Raw genomic sequence first — 21,214 nt, 5'->3', positions numbered from 1 at the left:
AGGAGAGAGAGAGAGAGAGAGAAACCAGATTGAGGAGAGAGGGAGAGAGAGAGAGAAACCAGAATGAGGAGGGAGAGAGAGAGAGAAATCAGAATGAGAATGAGGAGAGAGAGAGAGAGAGAAAGCAGAATGAGGAGAGAGAGAGAGAGAGAAACCAGATTGAGGAGAGAAAGAGAGAGAGAGAGAAACCAGATTGAGAAGAGAGAGAGAGAGAGAGAGAGTGAGAAACCAGATTGAGGAGTGAGAGAGAGAGTGAGAAACCAGATTGAGGAGAGAGAGAGAGAGAAACCAGAATGAGGAGAGAGAGAGGGAGAGAGAGAGAGAGAGAAACCAGAATGAGGAGGGAGAGAGAGAGAGAGCAACCAGATTGAGAAGAGAGAGAGAGAGAGAGAGAGAGAGAGAAACCAGATTGAGGAGTGAGAGAGAGAGTGAGAAACCAGATTGAGGAGAGAGAGACAAAGAGAAACCAGAATGAGGAGAGAGAGTAAGCAGTATGCGGAGAGAGAGAGAGAGAATGCAGAATGAGGAGAGAAGGAGGGAGAAAGCAGAATGCGGAGAGAGAGAGAGAGAAAGCAGAATGCGGAGAGAGAGAGAAAGCAGAATGAGGAGCGAGAGAGAGAGAAAGCAGAATGCGGAGAGAGAGAGAGAAAGCAGAATGCGGAGAGAGAGAGAGTGAGAGAAAGCAGCATGAGGAGAGAGAGAGAGAGAAAGCAGAATGAGGAGGGAGAGAGAGAGAGAAAGCAGAATGCGGAGAGAGAGAGAGAGAAAGCAGAATGCGGAGAGAGAGAGAGAGAGAGAAAGCAGAATGCGGAGAGAGAGAGAGAGAGAGAAAGCAGAATGAGGAGAGAGAGAGAGAGAAAGCAGAATGAGGAGAGAGAGAGAGAGAAAGCAGAATGAGGAGAGAGAGAGTGAGAAACCAGAATGAGGAGAGAGAGAGAGAGACAAACCAGAATGAGGAGAGAGAGACAGAGAGAAACCAGAATGAGGATAGAGAGAGAGAGAAAGCAGAATGCGGAGAGAGAGAGGGAGAAAGCAGAATGCGGAGAGAGAGAGATAGAAAGTAGAATGCGGAGAGAGAGAGAGAGAGAGAGAAAGCAGAATGAGGAGAGTGAGAGACAGAAAGCAGAATGCGGAGAGAGAGAGAGGGAGAAAGCAGAATGCGGAGAGAGAGAGAAAGCAGAATGCGGAGAGAGACAGAGAGAAAGCAGAATGAGGAGAGAGAGAGAGAGAAAGCAGAATGAGGAGATAGATAGAGAGAGAGAGAGAGAGAGAGAAAGCAGAATGAGGAGAGAGAGAGAGAAAGCAGAATGCGGAGAGAGAGAGAAAGCAGAATGCGGAGAGAGAGAGAAAGCAGAATGAGGGGAGAGAGAGAAAGCAGAATGAGGAGAGAGAGAGAAAGCAGAATGAGGAGAGAGAGAGAGAGAGAGAGAAAGCAGAATGAGGAGAGAGAGAGAGAGAGAGAAAGCAGAATGAGGAGAGAGAGAGAGAGAGAGAGAGAGAAAGCAGAATGAGGAGAGAGAGAGAGAGAGAGAAAGCAGAATGAGGAGAGAGAGAGAGAGAGAGCGAAAGCAGAATGAGGAGAGAAAGAGAGAGAGAGAAAGCAGAATGAGGAGAGAAAGAGAGAGAGAGAAAGCAGAATGAGGAGAGAAAGAGAGAGAGAGAAAGCAGAATGAGCAGAGAGAGAGAGAAAGCAGAATGAGCAGAGAGAGAGAGAGAGAGAAAGCAGAATGAGCAGAGAGAGAGAAAGAGAGAAAGCAGAATGAGCAGAGAGAGAGAGAGAGAGAGAGCAAAATGAGGAGAGAGAGAGAGAGAAAGCAGAATGAGCAGAGAGAGAGAGAGAAAGCAGAATGAGCAGAGAGAGAGAGAGAAAGCAGAATGAGGAGAGAGAGAGAGAAAGCAGAATGAGGAGAGAGAGAGAGAAAGCAGAATGAGCAGAGAGAGAGAGAGAGAGAAAGCAGAATGAGGAGAGAGAGAGAGAGAAAGCAGAATGAGGAGAGAGAGAGAGAGAATGCAGAATGAGGAGAGAGAGAGAGAGAAAGCAGAATGAGGAGAGAGAGAGAGAGAGAGAAAGCAGAATGAGCAGAGAGAGAGAGAGAGAGAGAAAGCAGAATGAGCAGAGAGAGAGAGAGAGAGAAAGCAGAATGAGCAGAGAGAGAGAGAAAGCAGAATGAGGAGAGAAAGAGAGAGAGAGAAAGCAGAATGAGGAGAGAAAGAGAGAGAGAGAAAGCAGAATGAGCAGAGAGAGAGAGAGAGAGAGAAAGCAGAATGAGCAGAGAAAGAGAGAGAGAGAGAAAGCAGAATGAGCAGAGAGAGAGAGAATGCAGAATGAGGAGAGAGAGAGAGAGAGAGAGAGAAAGCAGAATGAGGAGAGAGAAAGCAGAATGAGGAGAGAGAAAGCAGAATGAGGAGAGAGAGAGAGAGGGAGAAAGCAGAATGAGGAGAGAGAGAGAGAGGGAGAAAGCAGAATGAGGAGCGAGAGAGAGAAAGCAGAATGAGGAGCGAGAGAGAGAGAAAGCAGAATGCGGAGAGAGAGAGAGAGAAAGCAGAATGCGGAGAGAGAGAGAGAGAGAGGAAGCAGAATGCGGAGAGAGAGAGAGTGAGAGAAAGCAGAATGAGGAGAGAGAGAGAGAGAAAGCAGAATGAGGAGCGAGAGAGAGAGAAAGCAGAATGCGGAGAGAGAGAGAGAGAAAGCAGAATGCGGAGAGAGAGAGAGAGAGAGAAAGCAGAATGCGGAGAGAGAGAGAGAGAGAGAAAGCAGAATGAGGAGAGAGAGAGAGAGAAAGCAGAATGCGGAGAGAGAGAGAGAGAAAGCAGAATGCGGAGAGAGAGAGAGAGAAATCAGAATGCGGAGAGAGAGAGAGAGAGAGAGAAAGCAGAATGAGGAGAGAGAGAGAGAGACAAACCAGAATGAGGAGTGAGAGACAGAGAGAAACCAGAATGAGGATAGAGAGAGAGAGAAAGCAGAATGCGGAGAGAGAGAGGGAGAAAGCAGAATGCGGAGAGAGAGAGAGAGAGAGAAAGCAGAATGCGGAGAGAGAGAGATAGAAAGTAGAATGCGGAGAGAGAGACGGAGAAAGCAGAATGCGGAGAGAGAGAGAGAGAAAGCAGAATGCGGAGAGAGAGAGAGGGAAAGCAGAATGAGGAGCGAGAGAGAGAGAAAGCAGAATGAGGAGCGAGAGAGAGAGAAAGCAGAATGAGGAGCGAGAGAGAGAGAAAGCAGAATGGGGAGCGAGAGAGAGAGAAAGCAGAATGCGGAGAGAGAGAGAGACAAAGCAGAATGCGGAGAGAGAGAGAATGCAGAATGAGGAGAGAGAAAGCAGAATGAGGAGAGAGAGAGAGAGAGTAAGCAGTATGCGGAGAGAGAGAGAGAGAGAGAGAGAAAGCAAAATGAGCAGAGAGAGAGAGAGAGAGAGAAAGCAGAATGAGCAGAGAAAGAGAGAGAGAGAAAGCAGAATGAGCAGAGAGAGAGAGAGAATGCAGAATGAGGAGAGAGAGAGAGGGAGAAAGCAGAATGAGCAGAGAGAGAGAGAGAGAGAAAGCAGTATGCGGAGAGAGAGAGAATGCAGAATGAGCAGAGAGAGAGAGAGAGAGAAAGCAGTATGCGGAGAGAGAGAGAGAGAAACCAGAATGAGGATAGAGAGAGAGAAAGCAGAATGAGGAGGGAGAGAGAGAAAGCAGAATGCGGAGAGAGAGAGAGAAAGCAGAATGCGGAGAGAGAGAGAGAGAAAGCAGAATGCGGAGAGAGAGAGAGAGAAAGTAGAATGAGGAGGGAGAGAGAGAGAAAGCAGAATGAGGAGAGAGAGAGAGAGAAAGCAGAATGAGGAGAGAGAGAGAGAGAAAGCAGAATGAGGAGAGAGAGAGAGAAAGTAGAATGAGGAGGGAGAGAGAGAGAAAGCAGAATGAGTAGAGAGAGAGAGAGAAAGCAGAATGAGGAGCGAGAGGGAGAGAAAGCAGAATGCGGAGAGAGAGAGAGAGAAAGCAGAATGTGGAGAGAGAGAGAGAGAAAGCAGAATGAGGAGAGAGAGAGAGAAAGCAGAATGCGGAGAGAGAGAGAGAGAAAGCAGAATGAGGAGGGAGAGAGGGAGAAAGCAGAATGCGGAGAGAGAGAGAGAGAGAGAGAGAGAGAAAGCAGAATGAGGAGAGTGAGAGGGAGAAAGCAGAATGCAGAGAGAAAGAAAGCAGAATGCGGAGAGAAAGCAGAATGAGGAGAGAGAGAGAGAGAGAGAGAAAGCAGAATGAGGAGAGAGAGAGAGAGAAACCAGAATGAGGAGAGAGAAAGAGAGAGAAAGCAGAATGAGGAGAGTGAGAGAGAGACAAAGAAGAATGCGGAGAGAGAGAGAGAGAAAGCAGAATGAGGAGAGAGAGAGAGAGAAAGCAGAATGAGGAGAGAGAGAGAGAGAAAGCAGAATGAGGAGAGAGAGAGAGAGAAAGCAGAATGCGGAGAGAGAGAGAGAGATAAAGCAGAATGCGGAGAGAGAAAGCGGAGAGAAAGCGAGAGAGAGAAAGCAGAATGAGGAGAGAGGGAGAATGCAGAATGAGCAGAGAGAGAGAGAGAGAGAAAGCAGTATGCGGAGAGAGAGAGAGAGAAACCAGAATGAGGATAGAGAGAGAGAAAGTAGAATGAGGAGGGAGAGAGAGAGAAAGCAGAATGAGGAGAGAGAGAGGGAGAAAGCAGAATGAGGAGAGAGAGAGAGAGAAAGTAGAATGAGGAGAGAGAGAGAGAGAAAGCAGAATGAGGAGAGAGAGAGAGAGAGAGAGAGAGAGAGAAAGCAGAATAAGGAGATAGAGAGAGAGAGAGAGAGAAAGCAGAATGAGGAGATAGAGAGAGAGAGAGAGAGAAAACAGAATGAGGAGATAGAGAGAGAGAGAGAGAGAAAGCAGAATGAGGAGAGAGAGAGAAAGCAGAATGAGGAGAGAGAGAGAGAGAGAGAAAGCAGATTGTGGAGAGAGAGAGAGAGAAAGCAGATTGTGGAGAGAGAGAGAGAGAGAGAAAGCAGAATGAGGAGATAGAGAGAGAGAGAAAGCAGAATGAGGAGAGAGAGAGAGAGAGAAAGCAGAATGAGGAGAGAGAGAGAGAGAGAAAGCAGAATGAGGAGAGAGAGAGAGAGAGAGAGAGAGAAAGCAGAATGAGGAGAGAGAGAGAAAGCAGAATGAGGAGAGAGAGAGAAAGCAGAATGAGGAGAGAGAGAGACAAAGCAGCATGAGGAGAGAGAGAGAAAGCAGAATGAGGAGAGAAAGAGAGAGAGAGAAAGCAGAATGAGGAGAGGAAGGGAGAGAGAGAAAGCAGAATGAGGAGAGAGAGAGAGAGAGAGAAAGCAGAATGAGCAGAGAGAGAGAGAGAGAGAAAGCAGAATGAGGAGAGAGAAAGCAGAATGAGGAGAGAGAAAGCAGAATGAGGAGAGAGAGAGAGAAAGCAGAATGAGTAGAGAGAGAGAGAGAGAGAGAGAAAGCAGAATGAGGAGAGAGAGAGGGAGAGAGAGAGAGAAAGCAGAATGAGGAGAGAGAGAGAGAGAGAGAGAAAGCAGAATGGAGAGAGAGAGAGAGAGAGAGAGAAAGCAGAATGAGGATATAGAGAGAGAGAGAGAAAGCAGAATGAGGAGATAGAGAGAGAGAGAGAAAGCAGAATGAGGAGAGAGAGATAAAGCAGAATGAGGAGAGAGAGAGAGAGAGAGAAAGCAGAATGAGCAGAGAGAGAGCGAGAGAGAGAAAGCTGAATGAGCAGAGAGAGAGAGAGAGAGAAAGCAGAATGAGGAGAGAGAGAGAGAGAAAGCAGAATGAGGATATAGAGAGAGAGTGAGAGAGAAAGCAGAATGAGCAGAGAGAGAGAGAAAGCAGAATGAGGAGAGAGAGAAAGCAGAATGAGGATATAGAGAGAGAGTGAGAGAGAAAGCAGAATGAGGAGAGAGAGAGAGAGAACGCAGAATGAGGATAGAGAGAAAGCAGAATGAGGAGAGAGAGAAAGCAGAATGAGGAGAGAGAGAGAGAGAGAGAGAAAGCAGAATGAGCAGAGAGAGAGAGAGAGAGAAAGCAGAATGAGCAGAGAGAGAGAGAGAGAGAAACAGAATGAGCAGAGAGAGAGAAAGCAGAATGAGCAGAGAGAGAGAAAGCAGAATGAGGAGAGAGAAAGCAGAATGAGGAGAGAGAGAGAGAGAGAGAGAAAGCAGAATGAGTAGAGAGAGAGAGAGAGAGAGAGAAAGCAGAATGAGGAGAGAGAGAGAGAGGGAGAAAGCAGAATGAGGAGAGAGAGAGAGAGAGAGAGAGAGAGAAAGCAGAATGAGCAGAGAGAGAGAGAAAGCAGAATGAGGAGAGAGAGAGAGAGAGAGAGAGAAAGCAGAATGAGGATATAGAGAGAGAGAGAGAAAGCAGAATGAGGAGATAGAGAGAGAGAGAGAAAGCAGAATGAGGAGAGAGAGATAAAGCAGAATGAGGAGAGAGAGAGAGAGAGAGAAAGCAGAATGAGCAGAGAGAGAGCGAGAGAGAGAAAGGTGAATGAGCAGAGAGAGAGAGAGAGAGAAAGCAGAATGAGGAGAGAGAGAGAGAGAGAAAGCAGAATGAGGATATAGAGAGAGAGTGAGAGAGAAAGCAGAATGAGGAGAGAGAGAGAGAGAAAGCAGAATGAGGATAGAGAGAAAGCAGAATGAGGAGAGAGAGAGAGAGAGAAAGCAGAATGAGGAGATAGAGAGAGAGAGAGAGAAAGCAGAATGAGGAGAGAGAGAGAGAAAGCAGAATGAGGAGAGAGAGAGAGAAAGCAGAATGAGGAGAGAGAGAAAGCAGAATGAGGATCGAGAGAAAGCAGAATGAGGAGAGAGAGAGAAAGCAGAATGAGGAGATAGAGAGAGAGAGAGAAAGCAGAATGAGGAGAGAGAGAGAAAGCAGAATGAGGAGAGAGAGAGAAAGCAGAATGAGGAGAGAGAGAGAGAAAGCAGAATGAGGAGAGAGAGAGAGAAAGCAGAATGAGGAGAGAGAGAGAGAAAGCAGAATGAGGAGAGAGAGAGAAAGCAGAATGAGGAGAGAGAGAGAGAAAGCAGAATGAGGAGAGAGAGAGAAACCAGAATGAGGAGAGAGAGAGAGAGAGAGAGAAAGCAGAATGAGGAGAGAGAGAGAAAGCAGAATGAGGAGAGAGAGAGAGAGAAAGCAGAATGAGGAGAGAGAGAGAGAGAGAGAGAAAGCAGAATGAGCAGAGAGAGAGAGAGAGAGAAAGCAGAATGAGCAGAGAGAGAGAGAGAGAGAAAGCAGAATGAGCAGAGAGAGAGAAAGCAGAATGAGCAGAGAGAGAGAAAGCAGAATGAGGAGAGAGAAAGCAGAATGAGGAGAGAGAGAGAGAGAGAGAGAAAGCAGAATGAGTAGAGAGAGAGAGAGAGAGAGAGAAAGCAGAATGAGGAGAGAGAGAGAGAGGGAGAAAGCAGAATGAGGAGAGAGAGAGAGAGAGAGAGAGAGAAAGCAGAATGAGCAGAGAGAGAGAGAAAGCAGAATGAGGAGAGAGAGAGAGAGAGAGAGAAAGCAGAATGAGGATATAGAGAGAGAGAGAGAAAGCAGAATGAGGAGATAGAGAGAGAGAGAGAAAGCAGAATGAGGAGAGAGAGATAAAGCAGAATGAGGAGAGAGAGAGAGAGAGAGAAAGCAGAATGAGCAGAGAGAGAGCGAGAGAGAGAAAGGTGAATGAGCAGAGAGAGAGAGAGAGAGAAAGCAGAATGAGGAGAGAGAGAGAGAGAGAAAGCAGAATGAGGATATAGAGAGAGAGTGAGAGAGAAAGCAGAATGAGGAGAGAGAGAGAGAGAAAGCAGAATGAGGATAGAGAGAAAGCAGAATGAGGAGAGAGAGAGAGAGAGAAAGCAGAATGAGGAGATAGAGAGAGAGAGAGAGAAAGCAGAATGAGGAGAGAGAGAGAGAAAGCAGAATGAGGAGAGAGAGAGAGAAAGCAGAATGAGGAGAGAGAGAGAGAGAAAGCAGAATGAGGATCGAGAGAAAGCAGAATGAGGAGAGAGAGAGAAAGCAGAATGAGGAGATAGAGAGAGAGAGAGAGAAAGCAGAATGAGGAGAGAGAGAGAAAGCAGAATGAGGAGAGAGAGAGAAAGCAGAATGAGGAGAGAGAGAGAGAAAGCAGAATGAGGAGAGAGAGAGAGAAAGCAGAATGAGGAGAGAGAGAGAGAAAGCAGAATGAGGAGAGAGAGAGAAAGCAGAATGAGGAGAGAGAGAGAGAAAGCAGAATGAGGAGAGAGAGAGAAACCAGAATGAGGAGAGAGAGAGAGAGAGAGAGAGAAACCAGAATGAGGAGAGAGAGAGAGAGAGAGAGAAAGCAGAATGAGGAGAGAGAGAGAAAGCAGAATGAGGAGAGAGAGAGAGAGAGAGAAAGCAGATTGAGGAGAGAGAGAGAAAGCAGAATGAGGAGAGAGAGAGAGAGGGGATTAACCTTGTTCCACATTCAGCCCCTCTCCTCTTTACTCCCATTCATTCCGCTCCTGACTCTTCTCTCCCGTTACTCCACTTGCCGAGAGGTTTCCTCTCCGGGCCCCTCAGTGGACAGTGAACACTCAGACCCGGCAAAAACCCGAGGAGAAGGGGAAAGGCGTGATCCGTTCACTCGGACACTCCGCCCCTCGGGTTGAGGAGGAGCTGAGGCGAGGCGGAGAAGCCCCCTCAAACTCGGATCACTCTCGGAGTGAAGACGGAGCAACCCGACCTTGCAATGTCCAGCAAATCCGCCCATTCCCTCTTGGGATCGCACCATGCGTTTAATGTACTGCTAGCTGCCGGTGTGAGAGAGGGGCAGAAATCGGCACCACTAACACCCTCAGAAACACACCCTCCCTCAGTGACCCTCAGTGTCTCCTTCCCTCACTCACTGACCCTCCGTATCCCCCTCCTTCGCTCACTGACCCTCCGTATCTCCCTCCCTCACTCACTGACCCTCCGTATCCCCCTCCCTCACTCACTGACCCTCCGTATCCCCCTCCTTCGCTCACTGACCCTCCGTATCTCCCTCCCTCACTCACTGACCCTCCGTATCCCCTTCCCTCACTCACTGACCCTCCGTATCCCCCTCCCTCACTCACTGACCCGCCGCATCTCCCTCCCTCCCTTGCAGATCACTTGTATCTATCTCTGTACCTGCTCACACAGGATATGAACTCAGTCATTCTATTCATAGATAGACCCGGAGATCAGTGTTCACAATCTACTGACACCACATGCACAAAAAAAAACTGCTCACACACCAAGTGTTAGCGGCAGGGTTTGAGGGCAGAGAGGAACCCACACTCGGAGTGATCACATCCGACAGCCCCTGACTAGCCCCAATGGCCGGACAGCAGATACCCAGAGCAACAGGTAAGACCGAGGCCTCCTGCCCATCATTTCCCCGGGAGACATCCTGCAGACGATATCGGTGCAGGAGAGGAGCAGCGAAAGGCCATTTAGCCCCTCTGAGCCTGTTCAGTGAGATCGTGGTGATCTGTGCAATCCACACCCTGATTGTGTAATCCTTACTGTACGATCCGTCTGTGGTAACTGAACTCAGTATCTAACCCCCCGTACTGTACCTGTCCTGGGGAGTGTTTGATGGGGGACAGTGTAGAGGGAGCTTTACTCTGTATCTAACCCCCGTACTGTACCTGTCCTGGGAGTGTTTGATGGGGACAGTGTAGAGGGAGCTTTACTGTGTATCTAACCCCCGTACTGTACCTGTCCTGGGAGTGTTTGATGGGGGACAGTGTAGAGGGAGCTTTACTCTGTATCTAACCCCCCGTACTGTACCTGTCCTGGGGAGTGTTTGATGGGGACAGTGTAGAGGGAGATTTACTCTGTATCTAACCCCCGTACTGTACCTGTCCTGGGGAGTGTTTGATGGGGACAGTGTAGAGGGAGCTTTACTCTGTATCTAACCCCCGTACTGTACCTGTCCTGGGGAGTGTTTGATGGGGACAGTGTAGAGGGAGCTTTACTCTGTATCTAACCCCTGTACTGTACCTGTCCTGGGGAGTGTTTGATGGGGGACAGTGTAGATGGAGCTTTACTCTGTATCTAACCCCCGTACTGTACCTGTCCTGGGGAGTGTTTGATGGGAGACAGTGTAGAGGGAGCTTTACTCTGTATCTAACCCCGTACTGTACCTGTCCTGGGGAGTGTTTGATGGGGGACAGTGTAGAGGGAGCTTTACTCTGTATCTAACCCCCGTACTGTACCTGTCCTGGGAGTGTTTGATGGGGACAGTGTAGAGGGAGCTTTACTCTGTATCTAACCCCCGTACTGTACCTGTCCTGGGGAGTGTTTGATGGGGGACTGTGCAGAGGGACGACCGGGCAGTTTTCTGTGATGCCCCCCAAAGGCGAATTGCCGTCCGCCCATGTCCTGAAGGGAACCGGAAGGAAGTTACAACGGGGGTTTCCCATCCACAGGCGGGCTGTCTCAGAGCTCTGGTGAGTTGAGGGGCGGCAGCGGAGAGGAAGGGATCTGTTTGATGAGGACGGGTTGGGTGATAGGTAGTCGAAGAAGCTAAAATAGGGCATGATCACAAAGCATAGATAGTCAAAGCTCGGGGACGAACAGGAAGATTTGAATACAGAGTCTGTGGACAGCCTGTGAGAGAATTTCCACACCAGATATATTTGAATTTGATTGTCAACACAGTGACCCATTGTTACTGAACTGAAACAACACTGCTGTCTGAGTAAACCATCAATTTGTTTTTACATCAAGATAACACTTTCTTTCGGATGGCTTTGAACCATGGGGGGATGGGAGCATGCAGATCGGGTGTCACCGTGTGTTAGATACACTGTCCTTTCCCCCTCTGGGACCGGGTGTCACAGTGCGTTAGATACACTGTCCTTTCCCCCTCTGGGACTGGGTGTCACAGTGTGTTAGATACACTGTCCTTTCCCCCCTCTGGGACCGGGTGTCACAGTGTGTTAGATACACTGTCCTTTCCCCCTCTGGGACCGGGTGTCAGTGTGTTAGATACACTGTCCTTTCCCCCTCTGGGACCGGGTGTCACAGTGCGTTAGATACACTGTCCTTTCCCCCTCTGGGACTGGGTGTCACAGTGTGTTAGATACACTGTCCTTTCCCCCCTCTGGGACCGGGTGTCACAGTGTGTTAGATACACTGTCCTTTCCCCCTCTGGGACCGGGTGTCACAGTGTGTTAGATACACTGTCCTTTCCCCCTCTGGGACCGGGTGTCACAGTGTGTTAGATACACTGTCCTTTCCCCCCTCTGGGACCGGGTGTCACAGTGTGTTAGATACACTGTCCTTTCCCCCCTCTGGGACCGGGTGTCACAGTGTGTTAGATACACTGTCCTTTCCCCCCTCTGGGACCGGGTGTCACAGTGTGTTAGATACACTGTCCTTTCCCCCCTCTGGGACCGGGTGTCACAGTGTGTTAGATACACTGTCCTTTCCCCCCTCTGGGACCGGGTGTCACAGTGTGTTAGATACACTGTCCTTTCCCCCCTCTGGGACCGGGTGTCACAGTGCGTTAGATACACTGTCCTTTCCCCCTCTGGGACTGGGTGTCACAGTGCGTTCGATACACTGTCCTTTCCCACTCTGGGACTGGGTGTCACAGTGTGTTAGATACACTGTCCTTTCCCCCTCTGGGACTGGGTGTCACAGTGTGTTAGATACACTGTCTTTTCCCCCTCTGGGACCGGGTGTCACAGTGCCTTAGATACACTGTCCTTTCCCCCTCTGGGACCAGGTGTCACAGTGAGTTAGATACACTGTCCTTTCCCCCTCTGGGACCGGGTGTCACAGTGTGTTAGATACACTGTCCTTTCCCCCCTCTGGGACCGGGTGTCACAGTGTGTTAGACACACTGTCCTTTCCCCCTCTGGGACCGGGTGTCACAGTGCGTTAGATACACTGTGCTTTCCCCCTCTGGGACTGGGTGTCACAGTGTGTTAGATACACTGTCCTTTCCCCCCTCTGGGACCGGGTGTCACAGTGTGTTAGATACACTGTCCTTTCCCCCTCTGGGACCGGGTGTCACAGTGTGTTAGATACACTGTCCTTTCTCCCTCTGGGACCGGGTGTCACAGTGCGTTAGATACACTGTCCTTTCCGCCTCTGGGACTGGGTGTCACAGTGTGTTAGATACACTGTCCTTACCCCCCTCTGGGACCGGGTGTCACAGTGTGTTAGATACACTGTCCTTTCCCCCTCTGGGACCGGGTGTCACAGTGTGTTAGATACACTGTCCTTTCCCCCTCTGGGACCGGGTGTCACAGTGTGTTAGATACACTGTCCTTTCCCCCTCTGGGACCAGGTGTCACAATGTGTTAGATACACTGTCCTTTGCCCCTCTGGGACCGGGTGTCACAGTGTGTTAGATACACTGTCCTTTCCCCCTCTGGGACTGGGTGTCACAGTGTGTTAGATACACTGTCCTTTCCCCCTCTGGGACCGGGTGTCACAGTGTGTTAGATACACTGTCCTTTCCCCCTCTGGGACCGGGTGTCACAGTGTGTTAGATACACTGTCCTTTCCCCCTCTGGGACTGGGTGTCACAGTGTGTTAGATACACTGTCCTTTCCCCCTCTGGGACCGGGTGTCACAGTGCGTTAGATACACTGTCCTTTCCCCCTCTGGGACCGGGTGTCACAGTGTGTTAGATACACTGTCCTTTCCCCCTCTGGGACCGGGTGTCACAGTATGTTAGATACACTGTCCTTTCCCCCTCTGGGACTGGGTATCACAGTGCGTTAGATACACTGTCCTTTCCCCCTCTGGGACTGGGTGTCACAGTGTGTTAGATACACTGTCCTTTCCCCCTCTGGGACTGGGTATCACAGTGCGTTAGATACACTGTCCTTTCCCCTTCTGGGACTGGGTGTCACAGTGCGTTAGATACACTGTCCTTTCCCCCTCTGGGACTGGGTGTCACAGTGTGTTAGATACACTGTCCTTTCCCCCTCTGGGACCGGGTGTCACAGTGTGTTAGATACACTGTCCTTTCCCCCTCTGGGACCGGGTGTCACAGTGCGTTAGATACACTGTCCTTTCCCCCTCTGGGTCTGGGTGTCACAGTGTGTTAGATACACTGTCCTTTTCCCCTGTGGGACCGGGTGTCACAGTGTGTTAGATACACTGTCCTTTCCCCCTCTGGGACCGGGTGTCACAGTGTGTTAGATACACTGTCCTTTTCCCCTGTGGGACCGGGTGTCACAGTGTGTTAGATACACTGTCCTTTCCCCCTCTGGGACCGGGTGTCACAGTGCGTTGGACACACTGTCCTTTCCCCCCTCTGGGACCGGGTTTCACAGTGTGTTAGATACACTGTCCTTTCCCTCTCTGGGACCGGGTGTCACAGTGTGTTAGATACACTGTCCTTTCCCCCTCTGGGACCGGGTGTCACAGTGCGTTGGACACACTGTCCTTTCCCCCCTCTGGGACCGGGTTTCACAGTGTGTTAGATACACTGTCCTTTCCCTCTCTGGGACCGGGTGTCACAGTGTGTTAGATACACTGTCCTTTCCCCCTCTGGGACCGGGTGTCACAGTGTGTTAGATACACTGTCCTTTCCCTCTCTGGGACCGGGTGTCACAGTGTGTTAGATACACTGTCCTTTCCCCCTCTGGGACCGGGTGTCACAGTGTGTTCGATACACTGTCCTTTCCTCCCTCTGGGACTGGGTGTCACAGTGTGTTAGATACACTGTCCTTTCCCCCTCTGGGACCGGGTGTCACAGTGCGTTAGATACACTGTCCTTTCCCCCCTCTGGGACCGGGTGTTACAGTGTGTTAGATACACTGTCCTTTCCCCCTCTGGGACTGGGTGTCACAGTGTGTTAGATACACTGTCCTTTCCCCCTCTGGGACCGGGTGTCACAGTGTGTTAGATACACTGTCCTTTCCCCCCTCTGGGACCGGGTGTTACAGTGTGTTAGATACACTGTCCTTTCCCCCTCTGGGACTGGGTGTCACAGTGTGTTAGATACACTGTCCTTTCCCCCTCTGGGACCGGGTGTCACAGTGCGTTAGATACACTGTCCTTTCCCCCTCTGGGATCGGGTGTCACAGTGCGTTAGATACACTGTCCTTTCCCCCTCTGGGACTGGGTGTCACAGTGTGTTAGATACACTGTCCTTTCCCCCTCTGGGACCGGGTGTCACAGTGTGTTAGATACACTGTCCTTTCCCCCTCTGGGACCGGGTGTCACAGTGCGTTAGATACACTGTCCTTTCCCCCTCTGGGATCGGGTGTCACAGTGCGTTAGATACACTGTCCTTTCCCCCTCTGGGACTGGGTGTCACAGTGTGTTAGATACACTGTCCTTTCCCCCTCTGGGACTGGGTGTCACAGTGTGTTCGATACACTGTCCTTTCCCCCTCTGGGACCGGGTGTCACAGTGCGTTAGATACACTGTCCTTTCCCCCTCTGGGATCGGGTGTCACAGTGCGTTAGATACACTGTCCTTTCCCCCTCTGGGACTGGGTGTCACAGTGTGTTAGATACACTGTCCTTTCCCCCTCTGGGACCGGGTGTCACAGTGTGTTAGATACACTGTCCTTTCCCCCTCTGGGACCGGGTGTCACAGTGCGTTGGACACACTGTCCTTTCCCCCTCTGGGACCGGGTGTCACAGTGCGTTAGATACACTGTCCTTTCCCCCTCTGGGACCGGATGTCACAGTGCGTTAGGAGAGAGCTGTGTCCCTCCCTGAAGTTTCAGATATTACAATCCCTTGCTAACTCAGCAGCTGTGTGTGTGTTTTTTTCTGCTGGTTACGTTCTGCGAGGGCTGTCGTTATTTCACCCAAACATCTCCCTGCCCCAGTGGGGAACCTGATTTTGGAAACGAAAGTAAGTCAGCTCAAAAGCGTGCAGCATTGTTTTTTGGGCAAACCTTTGAGCACACTGTCGGGAGGAAGTAGCAACTGCAGAGTGAGCAGTGGGGAACTCCTCTGTGAGAAAAAGACCCATGCTGTTCTATAACGCCTTTCAGAATCTCCGCACCCCTCGAAGGAGCTGCCTTTTTTCCCACTGTCATGGCCCGGATCATCTGTTTTGTTCAGTGATGTTGGTTCAGGGATAAACATGGGCCCCAGGACACCGGGGAGAATTCCCTCCACACCGCCAGTCCACTCTTCTTCCCAATCGCGGCCCTGGGATCTCTTACATCCACCCGAGAGGGAAGACGGGGTCCTCGGTTTGGCGTCTCGCAGTGCGGCACTCCCTCAGTACTGACCCTCCCACAGTGTGACACTCCCTCAGTACTGACCCTCCGACAGTGCGGCACTCCCTCAGTACTGACCCTCCCACAGTGTGACACTCCCTCAGTACTGACCCTCCGACAGTGCGGCACTCCCTCAGTACTGACCCTCCCACAGTGTGACACTCCCTCAGTACTGACCCTCCGACAGTGCGGCATTCCCTCAGTACTGACCCTCTGACAGTGTGACACTCCCTCAGTACTGACCCTCCCACAATGCGGCACTCCCTCAGTACTGACCCTCCCACAATGCGGCACTCCCTCAGTACTGACCCTCCGACAGTGCGGCACTCCCTCAGTACTGACCCTCCGACAGTGCGGCACTCCCTCAGTACTGACCCTCAGACAGTGCAGCACTCCCTCAGTACTGACCCTCCGACAGTGCGGCACTCCCTCAGTACTGACCCTCCGACAGTGCGGCATTCCCTCAGTACTGACCCTCCGACAGTGCGGCACTCCCTCAGTACTGACCCTCCGACAGTGCGGCACTCCCTCAGTACTAACCCTCCGACAGTGCGGCATTCCCTCAGTACTGACCCTCAGACAGTGTGACACTCCCTCAGTACTGACCCTCAGACAGTGTGACACTCCCTCAGTACTGACCCTCCGACAGTGCGGCATTCCCTCAGTACTGACCCTCCGACAGTGCGGCACTCCCTCAGTACTGACCCTCCGACAGTGCGGCACTCCCTCAGTACTAACCCTCCGACAGTGCGGCATTCCCTCAGTACTGACCCTCCGACAGTGTGACACTCCCTCAGTACTGACCCTCCGACAGTGCGGCATTCCCTCAGTACTGACCCTCAGACAGTGCGGCACTCCCTCAGTACTGACCCTCTGACAGTGTGACACTCCCTCAGTACTGACCCTCCCACAATGCGGCACTCCCTCAGTACTGACCCTCCCACAATGCGGCACTCCCTCAGTACTGACCCTCCGACAGTGCGGCACTCCCTCAGTACTGACCCTCCGACAGTGTGGCGCTCCCTCAGTACTGACCCTCCGACAGTGTGGCGCTCCCTCAGTACTGACCCTCCGACAGTGCGGCACTCCCTCAGTACTGACCCTCCCACAGTGTGGCACTCCCTCAGTACTGACCCTCCGATCATGCGGCACTCCCTCAGTACTGACCCTCCGACAGTGCGGCACTCCCTCAGTACTGACCCTCCGACAGTGCGGCACTCCCTCAGTACTGACCCTCCGACAGTGCGGCACTCCCTCAGTACTGACCCTCCGACAGTGCGGCATTCCCTCAGTACTGACCCTCAGACAGTGCGGCACTCCCTCAGTACTGACCCTCAGACAGTGCAGCACTCCCTCAGTACTAACCCTCCGACAGTGAGGCATTCCCTCAGTACTGACCCTCAGACAGTGCAGCACTCCCTCAGTACTAACCCTCCGACAGTGCGGCAGTCCCTCAGTACTGACCCTCTGACAGTGCGGCACTCCCTCAGTACTAACCCTCCGACAGTGCGGCACTCCCTCAGTACTAACCCTCCGACAGTGCGGCATTCCCTCAGTACTGACCCTCAGACAGTGTGGCATTCCCTCAGTACTGACCCTCCGACAGTGCGGCACTCCCTCAGTACTAACCCTCCGACAGTGCGGCATTCCCTCAGTACTGACCCTCAGACAGTGTGGCATTCCCTCAGTACTGACCCTCCGACAGTGCGGCACTCCCTCAGTACTAACCCTCCGACAGTGCGGCATTCCCTCAGTACTGACCCTCAGACAGTGCGGCATTCCCTCAGTACTGACCCTCAGACAGTGCAGCACTCCCTCAGTACTGACCCTCCGACAGTGCGGCATTCCCTCAGTACTGACCCTCCGACAGTGCGGCACTCCCTCAGTACTAACCCTCCGACAGTGCGGCATTCCCTTAGTACTGACCCTCAGACAGTGTGGCACTCCCTCAGTACTGACCCCCCGATAGTGCTGCACTCTGTCGGTACTGACCCTCAGACAGTGCGGCACTCCCTCAGTACTTACCCTCCGACAGTGCGGCACTCCCTCGGTACTGACCCTCTGACAGTGCGGCACTCCCTCGGTACTGACCCTCCGACAGTGCGGCACTCCCTCAGTACTGACCCTCCGACAGTGCGGCACACCCTCAGTACTGACCCTCCGATAATGCTGCACTCTGTCGGTACTGACCCTCAGACAGTGCGGCACTCCCTCGGTACTGACCCTCCGACAGTGCGGCACTCCCTCGGTACTGACCCTCCGACAGTGCGGCACTCCCTCGGTACTGACCCTCCGACAGTGCGGCACTCCCTCGGTACTGACCCTCAGACAGTGCGGCACTCCCTCTGTACTGACCCTCCCACAGTGCGACACTCCCTTAACTGCCCCTGAAGTTGTATCACAGGCATATCCTTTGCACCGGGGGCCCTTCGCTGGGGCCCACTGGCCTCGTATGCAACATGGGATGTGGTCAGCTCTTGTGGGAGAGGCTGTAACGTGAAGAAAGCCTCGTTGCATTGTCTCGTTTTGCTTTGTTCTGTTTCGTGTGAAACTTGCGCAAGAAGGCAGAGAAGGCAGACGCCTGCAGGCATTGGGGAACTTGTGGTCGAGGGAGGCTCGTCGTCTTTCAGGCCTGCACTCTCGTTCTCTCTCTCTGAGGCCTCAGGCCTTCCTCGCTGTCGATTGAAGGGGCCGGTGAGGGCTCGGAGACAGTCGCCCCGCGCAGCACCTCCCTCTTCTCCTCTCTCCTTCCCAACTCCGATGGACATCTACCTCGAGGCATGCCGCTATCTGACGACACATGGCGTCTCCGGTAAGCTGACTGGATTTCCTGTCCCCCTCAGACAGGCAGCTTGTGGTTTGACCGACCGTCAGGAGGGAAGGAGCAGAGTCCGGCCACGGGGGGGCCAGGCGATCAGCTCACCCGCTGACTGACTGGAATCTGCTGGGTTAAACAAAGTGTCTCTCTCTCTCTCCTTCCATCTTAAATCCTTCACTCTCTCTCCCTCCATCTCCAATCTCTCACTCTCTGTCTCTCTCTCTCTCCCTCCGTCTCCAATCCCTCACTCTCTCTCTCTCTCCCTCTCTCATTGTCTTTCCCTCTCTCTGTCTCGCTCTGTCTTTCTGTCTCTCTCGCTCTCTCTCTGTCTTTCTCTCTTTCTGTCTCTGCCTGTCTCTCTCTCTCGCTCTCTGTCTCTCTCTTTCTCTGTCTGTCTCTCTTTGTCTCTCTCTCTCCCCCTTTCTTTTTCTCTCTCTCTCTCTGTCTCTCTCTCTCCCTCTGTCTCTCTCTCACTCTGTTGTTCTATCTCTCTCTCTCTGTCTGTCTCTCTCCCTCTCTGTCTGTCTCTCTCCCTCTCTTCCTCTCTCTGTCTCTGTCTGTCTCTTTCTCTCTCACTGTCTTTCTCTCTCTCTGTCTGTCTCTCTCCCTCTCTTCCTCTCTCTCTGTCTCTGTCTGTCTCTCTCTCTGTCTCTTTCTCTCTCACTGTCTTTCTCTCTGTTTCTCTTTCTCTGTGCTTTTCACGCTCTCTCTCCCTCTCTCAGTCTCTCTCTCTTTCTCTCTCTCTCTCTTCCTCTCTGTCTCTGTCTGTCTCTCTCTGTCTCTTTCTCTCTCACTGTCTTTCTCTCTCTCTGTCTGTCTCTCTCTGTCTCTTCCTCTCTGTCTCTCTCTGTCTGTCTCTTTCTCTCTCACTGTCGTTCTCTCTGTTTCTCTCTTTCTCTGTGCTTTTCACTCTCTCTCTCCCTCTCTCAGTCTCTCTGTCTCTCTTTTTGTATTCATTCATGGGATGTGGGCGTCACTGGCCAGGCCAGCATTTATCGCCCATCGCTCATTACCCCTCGAGAAGTTGGTGGCGAGCTGCCTTCTTGAACCTCTGCAGTCCGTGTGGGGTAGGTTCCTTTGTATTGACTTCGTAGTGTTTAGGTACAACTGAGTGGCTTGCTAGGCCATGTCGGAGGGCATGCAAGAGTCAACCAAATTGCTGTGGGTCTGGAGTCACATGTAGGCCAGACCAGGTAAGGACAGCAGATTCCCTTCCCTAAAGGACATTAGTGAACCAGATGGGTTTTTACAACAATTGACAATGGTTTCATGGCCGTCATTAGACCAGCTTTTTAATTCCAGATTTATTAATTCAATTCAAATTCCACCTTCTGCTGTGGTGGGATTTGAACCCATGTCCCCCAGAGAAATACCCTGGGTCTCTGGGTTACTAGAACAGTGACAATACCACTACACCACTGCCTACCCTACCCTGTCTCTGTCTCTCTCTCTCTCTCCATCTCTGTCTCTCTCTCTCAATCTCTCTGTCTGTCTCTCTCTCTGTGTCTCTGTCTTTCTCTCTCTCTCTCTCTCTCGCTGTCTTTTTCTTTCTCTGTATTTCTTTCTCTCTCCCCTCTCTCTCTCTCTCTCTGTGCCTCTCTCACTGTATCTCTCTCTCTCTCATTGTCTTTCTCTCTCTCTGCCTCTCTCTCTCGCGCTGTCTTTTTCATTCTCTGTACTTCTTTCCCTTTCTCTCTGTCTGTCTCTCTCTCTCTCTCTCTCTCTCTGTCTCTCTCTCTCTCTCTGCCTGTCTGTCTCTCTCTGTCTCTCTCACTGTCTTTTTCATTCTCTGTATTTCTTTCTCTCTCTCTCTCTGTCTCTCTCTGGATCCCTCTCTCTGTTTCTCTGTATCTCTCTCCCTCTGTATCTGTCTCACTCTCCCTCCATCGCTCTCCCTCTGTATCTCTCCCTCTCTCTGTATCTCTCTCTCTGTATCTCTGTATCTCTCTCTCTGTATCTCTCTCTCTCTCTGTATCTCTGTCTCTGTGTCTCTCTGTCTCTATCTCTCTCTATCTCTCTCTATCTCTCTCTCTGTCTATCTCTCTGTATCTCTCTCTGTATCTCTCTCTCTCTGTCTATCTCTCTCTCTCTCTGTATCTCTCTCTCTGTCTAGCTCTCTCTCTCTCTGTATCTCTCTCTCTCTGTCTATCTCTCTATATCTCTGTATCTCTCTCTCTCTGTATCTCTCTCTCTGTCTACCTCTCTCTCTCTGTATCTCTGTATCTCTCTCTCTGTATCTCTCTCTCTCTGTATCTCTCTCTCTCTGTATCTCTCTCTCTCTGTATATCTCTCTCTGTCTATCTCTCTCTCTCTGTCCCTCTCTCTGTATCTCTGTCTCTGTCTCTCTCTCTCTGTATCTCTGTCTCTGTCTCTCTCTCTGTATCTCTGTCTCTGTCTCTCTGTATCTCTGTATCTCTCTCTCTGTATCTCTCTCTCTCTGTATCTCTCTCTCTCTGTATATCTCTCTCTGTCTATCTCTCTCTCTCTGTCCCTCTCTCTGTATCTCTGTCTCTGTCTCTCTCTCTCTGTATCTCTGTCTCTGTCTCTCTGTATCTCTGTCTCTGTCTCTCTCTCTCTGTATCTCTGTCTCTGTCTCTCTCTCTGTATCTCTGTCTCTGTCTCTCTCTCTCTCTGTATCTCTGTCTCTCGCTGTCTCTCTCTAAATATCTGTGTCAGGAAATGGTCAGTAAATGGGAAATGCTGGAGTTTAATTTGGGAGTTACTATTTTGGTAAACTCTAGTTTGTGTGGTGTGTTGGGAGGGGTTGGGTAGAACACAGCTGCAGGAAGGAGGTTCCCAGTTCAACAATTATCACATCATCATGTCAGAGATAGTGCAGTTCAACACCCTCAGGAGCAAACTGAGAGATCGTTGATAGAACTTAGCTATAGAACTGTGCACAGTTCCAGTCTCCATATCCCTCAGTTAGACCACACTCGGAGCACTGTGTACAGTTCCAGTCTCCATATCCCTCGGTTAGACCACACTCGGAGCACTGTGCACAGTTCAGGTCTCCATATCCCTCAGTTAGACCACACTCGGAGCACTGTGCACAGTTCAGGTCTCCATATCCCTCGGTTAGACCACACTCGGAGCACTGTGTACAGTTCTGGTCTCCATATCCCTCAGTTAGACCACACTCGGTGCACTGTGCACAGTTCCAGTCTCCATATCCCTCAATTAGACCACACTCTGAGCACTGTGTACAGTTCCAGTCTCCTTAT

General features: G+C 51.2%; 1 protein-coding gene across 5 annotated transcripts in view; it reads left to right on the top strand.

The window, feature by feature from the left end:
- Positions 1-9,218: 9,218 nt before the first annotated feature.
- The window catches only part of LOC137361518 (active breakpoint cluster region-related protein-like), a 185,989-nt gene continuing 173,993 nt past the window's right edge, over positions 9,219-21,214 (top strand). The window contains exon 1 of one of the 5 annotated variants that reach the window (XM_068026349.1): positions 9,219-9,327. In XM_068026349.1, coding sequence (XP_067882450.1) covers positions 9,297-9,327 — 31 coding nt within the window. In that variant the 5' untranslated portion in view covers positions 9,219-9,296. Of the gene's footprint in view, positions 9,328-17,558; positions 17,985-18,073; positions 19,058-21,214 lie in introns of those variants that run through there. The other 4 variants (XM_068026348.1, XM_068026347.1, XM_068026346.1 and 1 more) reach the window with 4 other exon arrangements.

This window comes from Heterodontus francisci, unplaced genomic scaffold (genome assembly GCF_036365525.1).
Source record: "Heterodontus francisci isolate sHetFra1 unplaced genomic scaffold, sHetFra1.hap1 HAP1_SCAFFOLD_830, whole genome shotgun sequence".
Classification (NCBI taxonomy): Eukaryota; Metazoa; Chordata; class Chondrichthyes; order Heterodontiformes; family Heterodontidae; genus Heterodontus; species Heterodontus francisci.
Note: the sequence above shows the minus strand (reverse complement) of the source record. Positions and strands in the feature narration are given on the sequence as shown.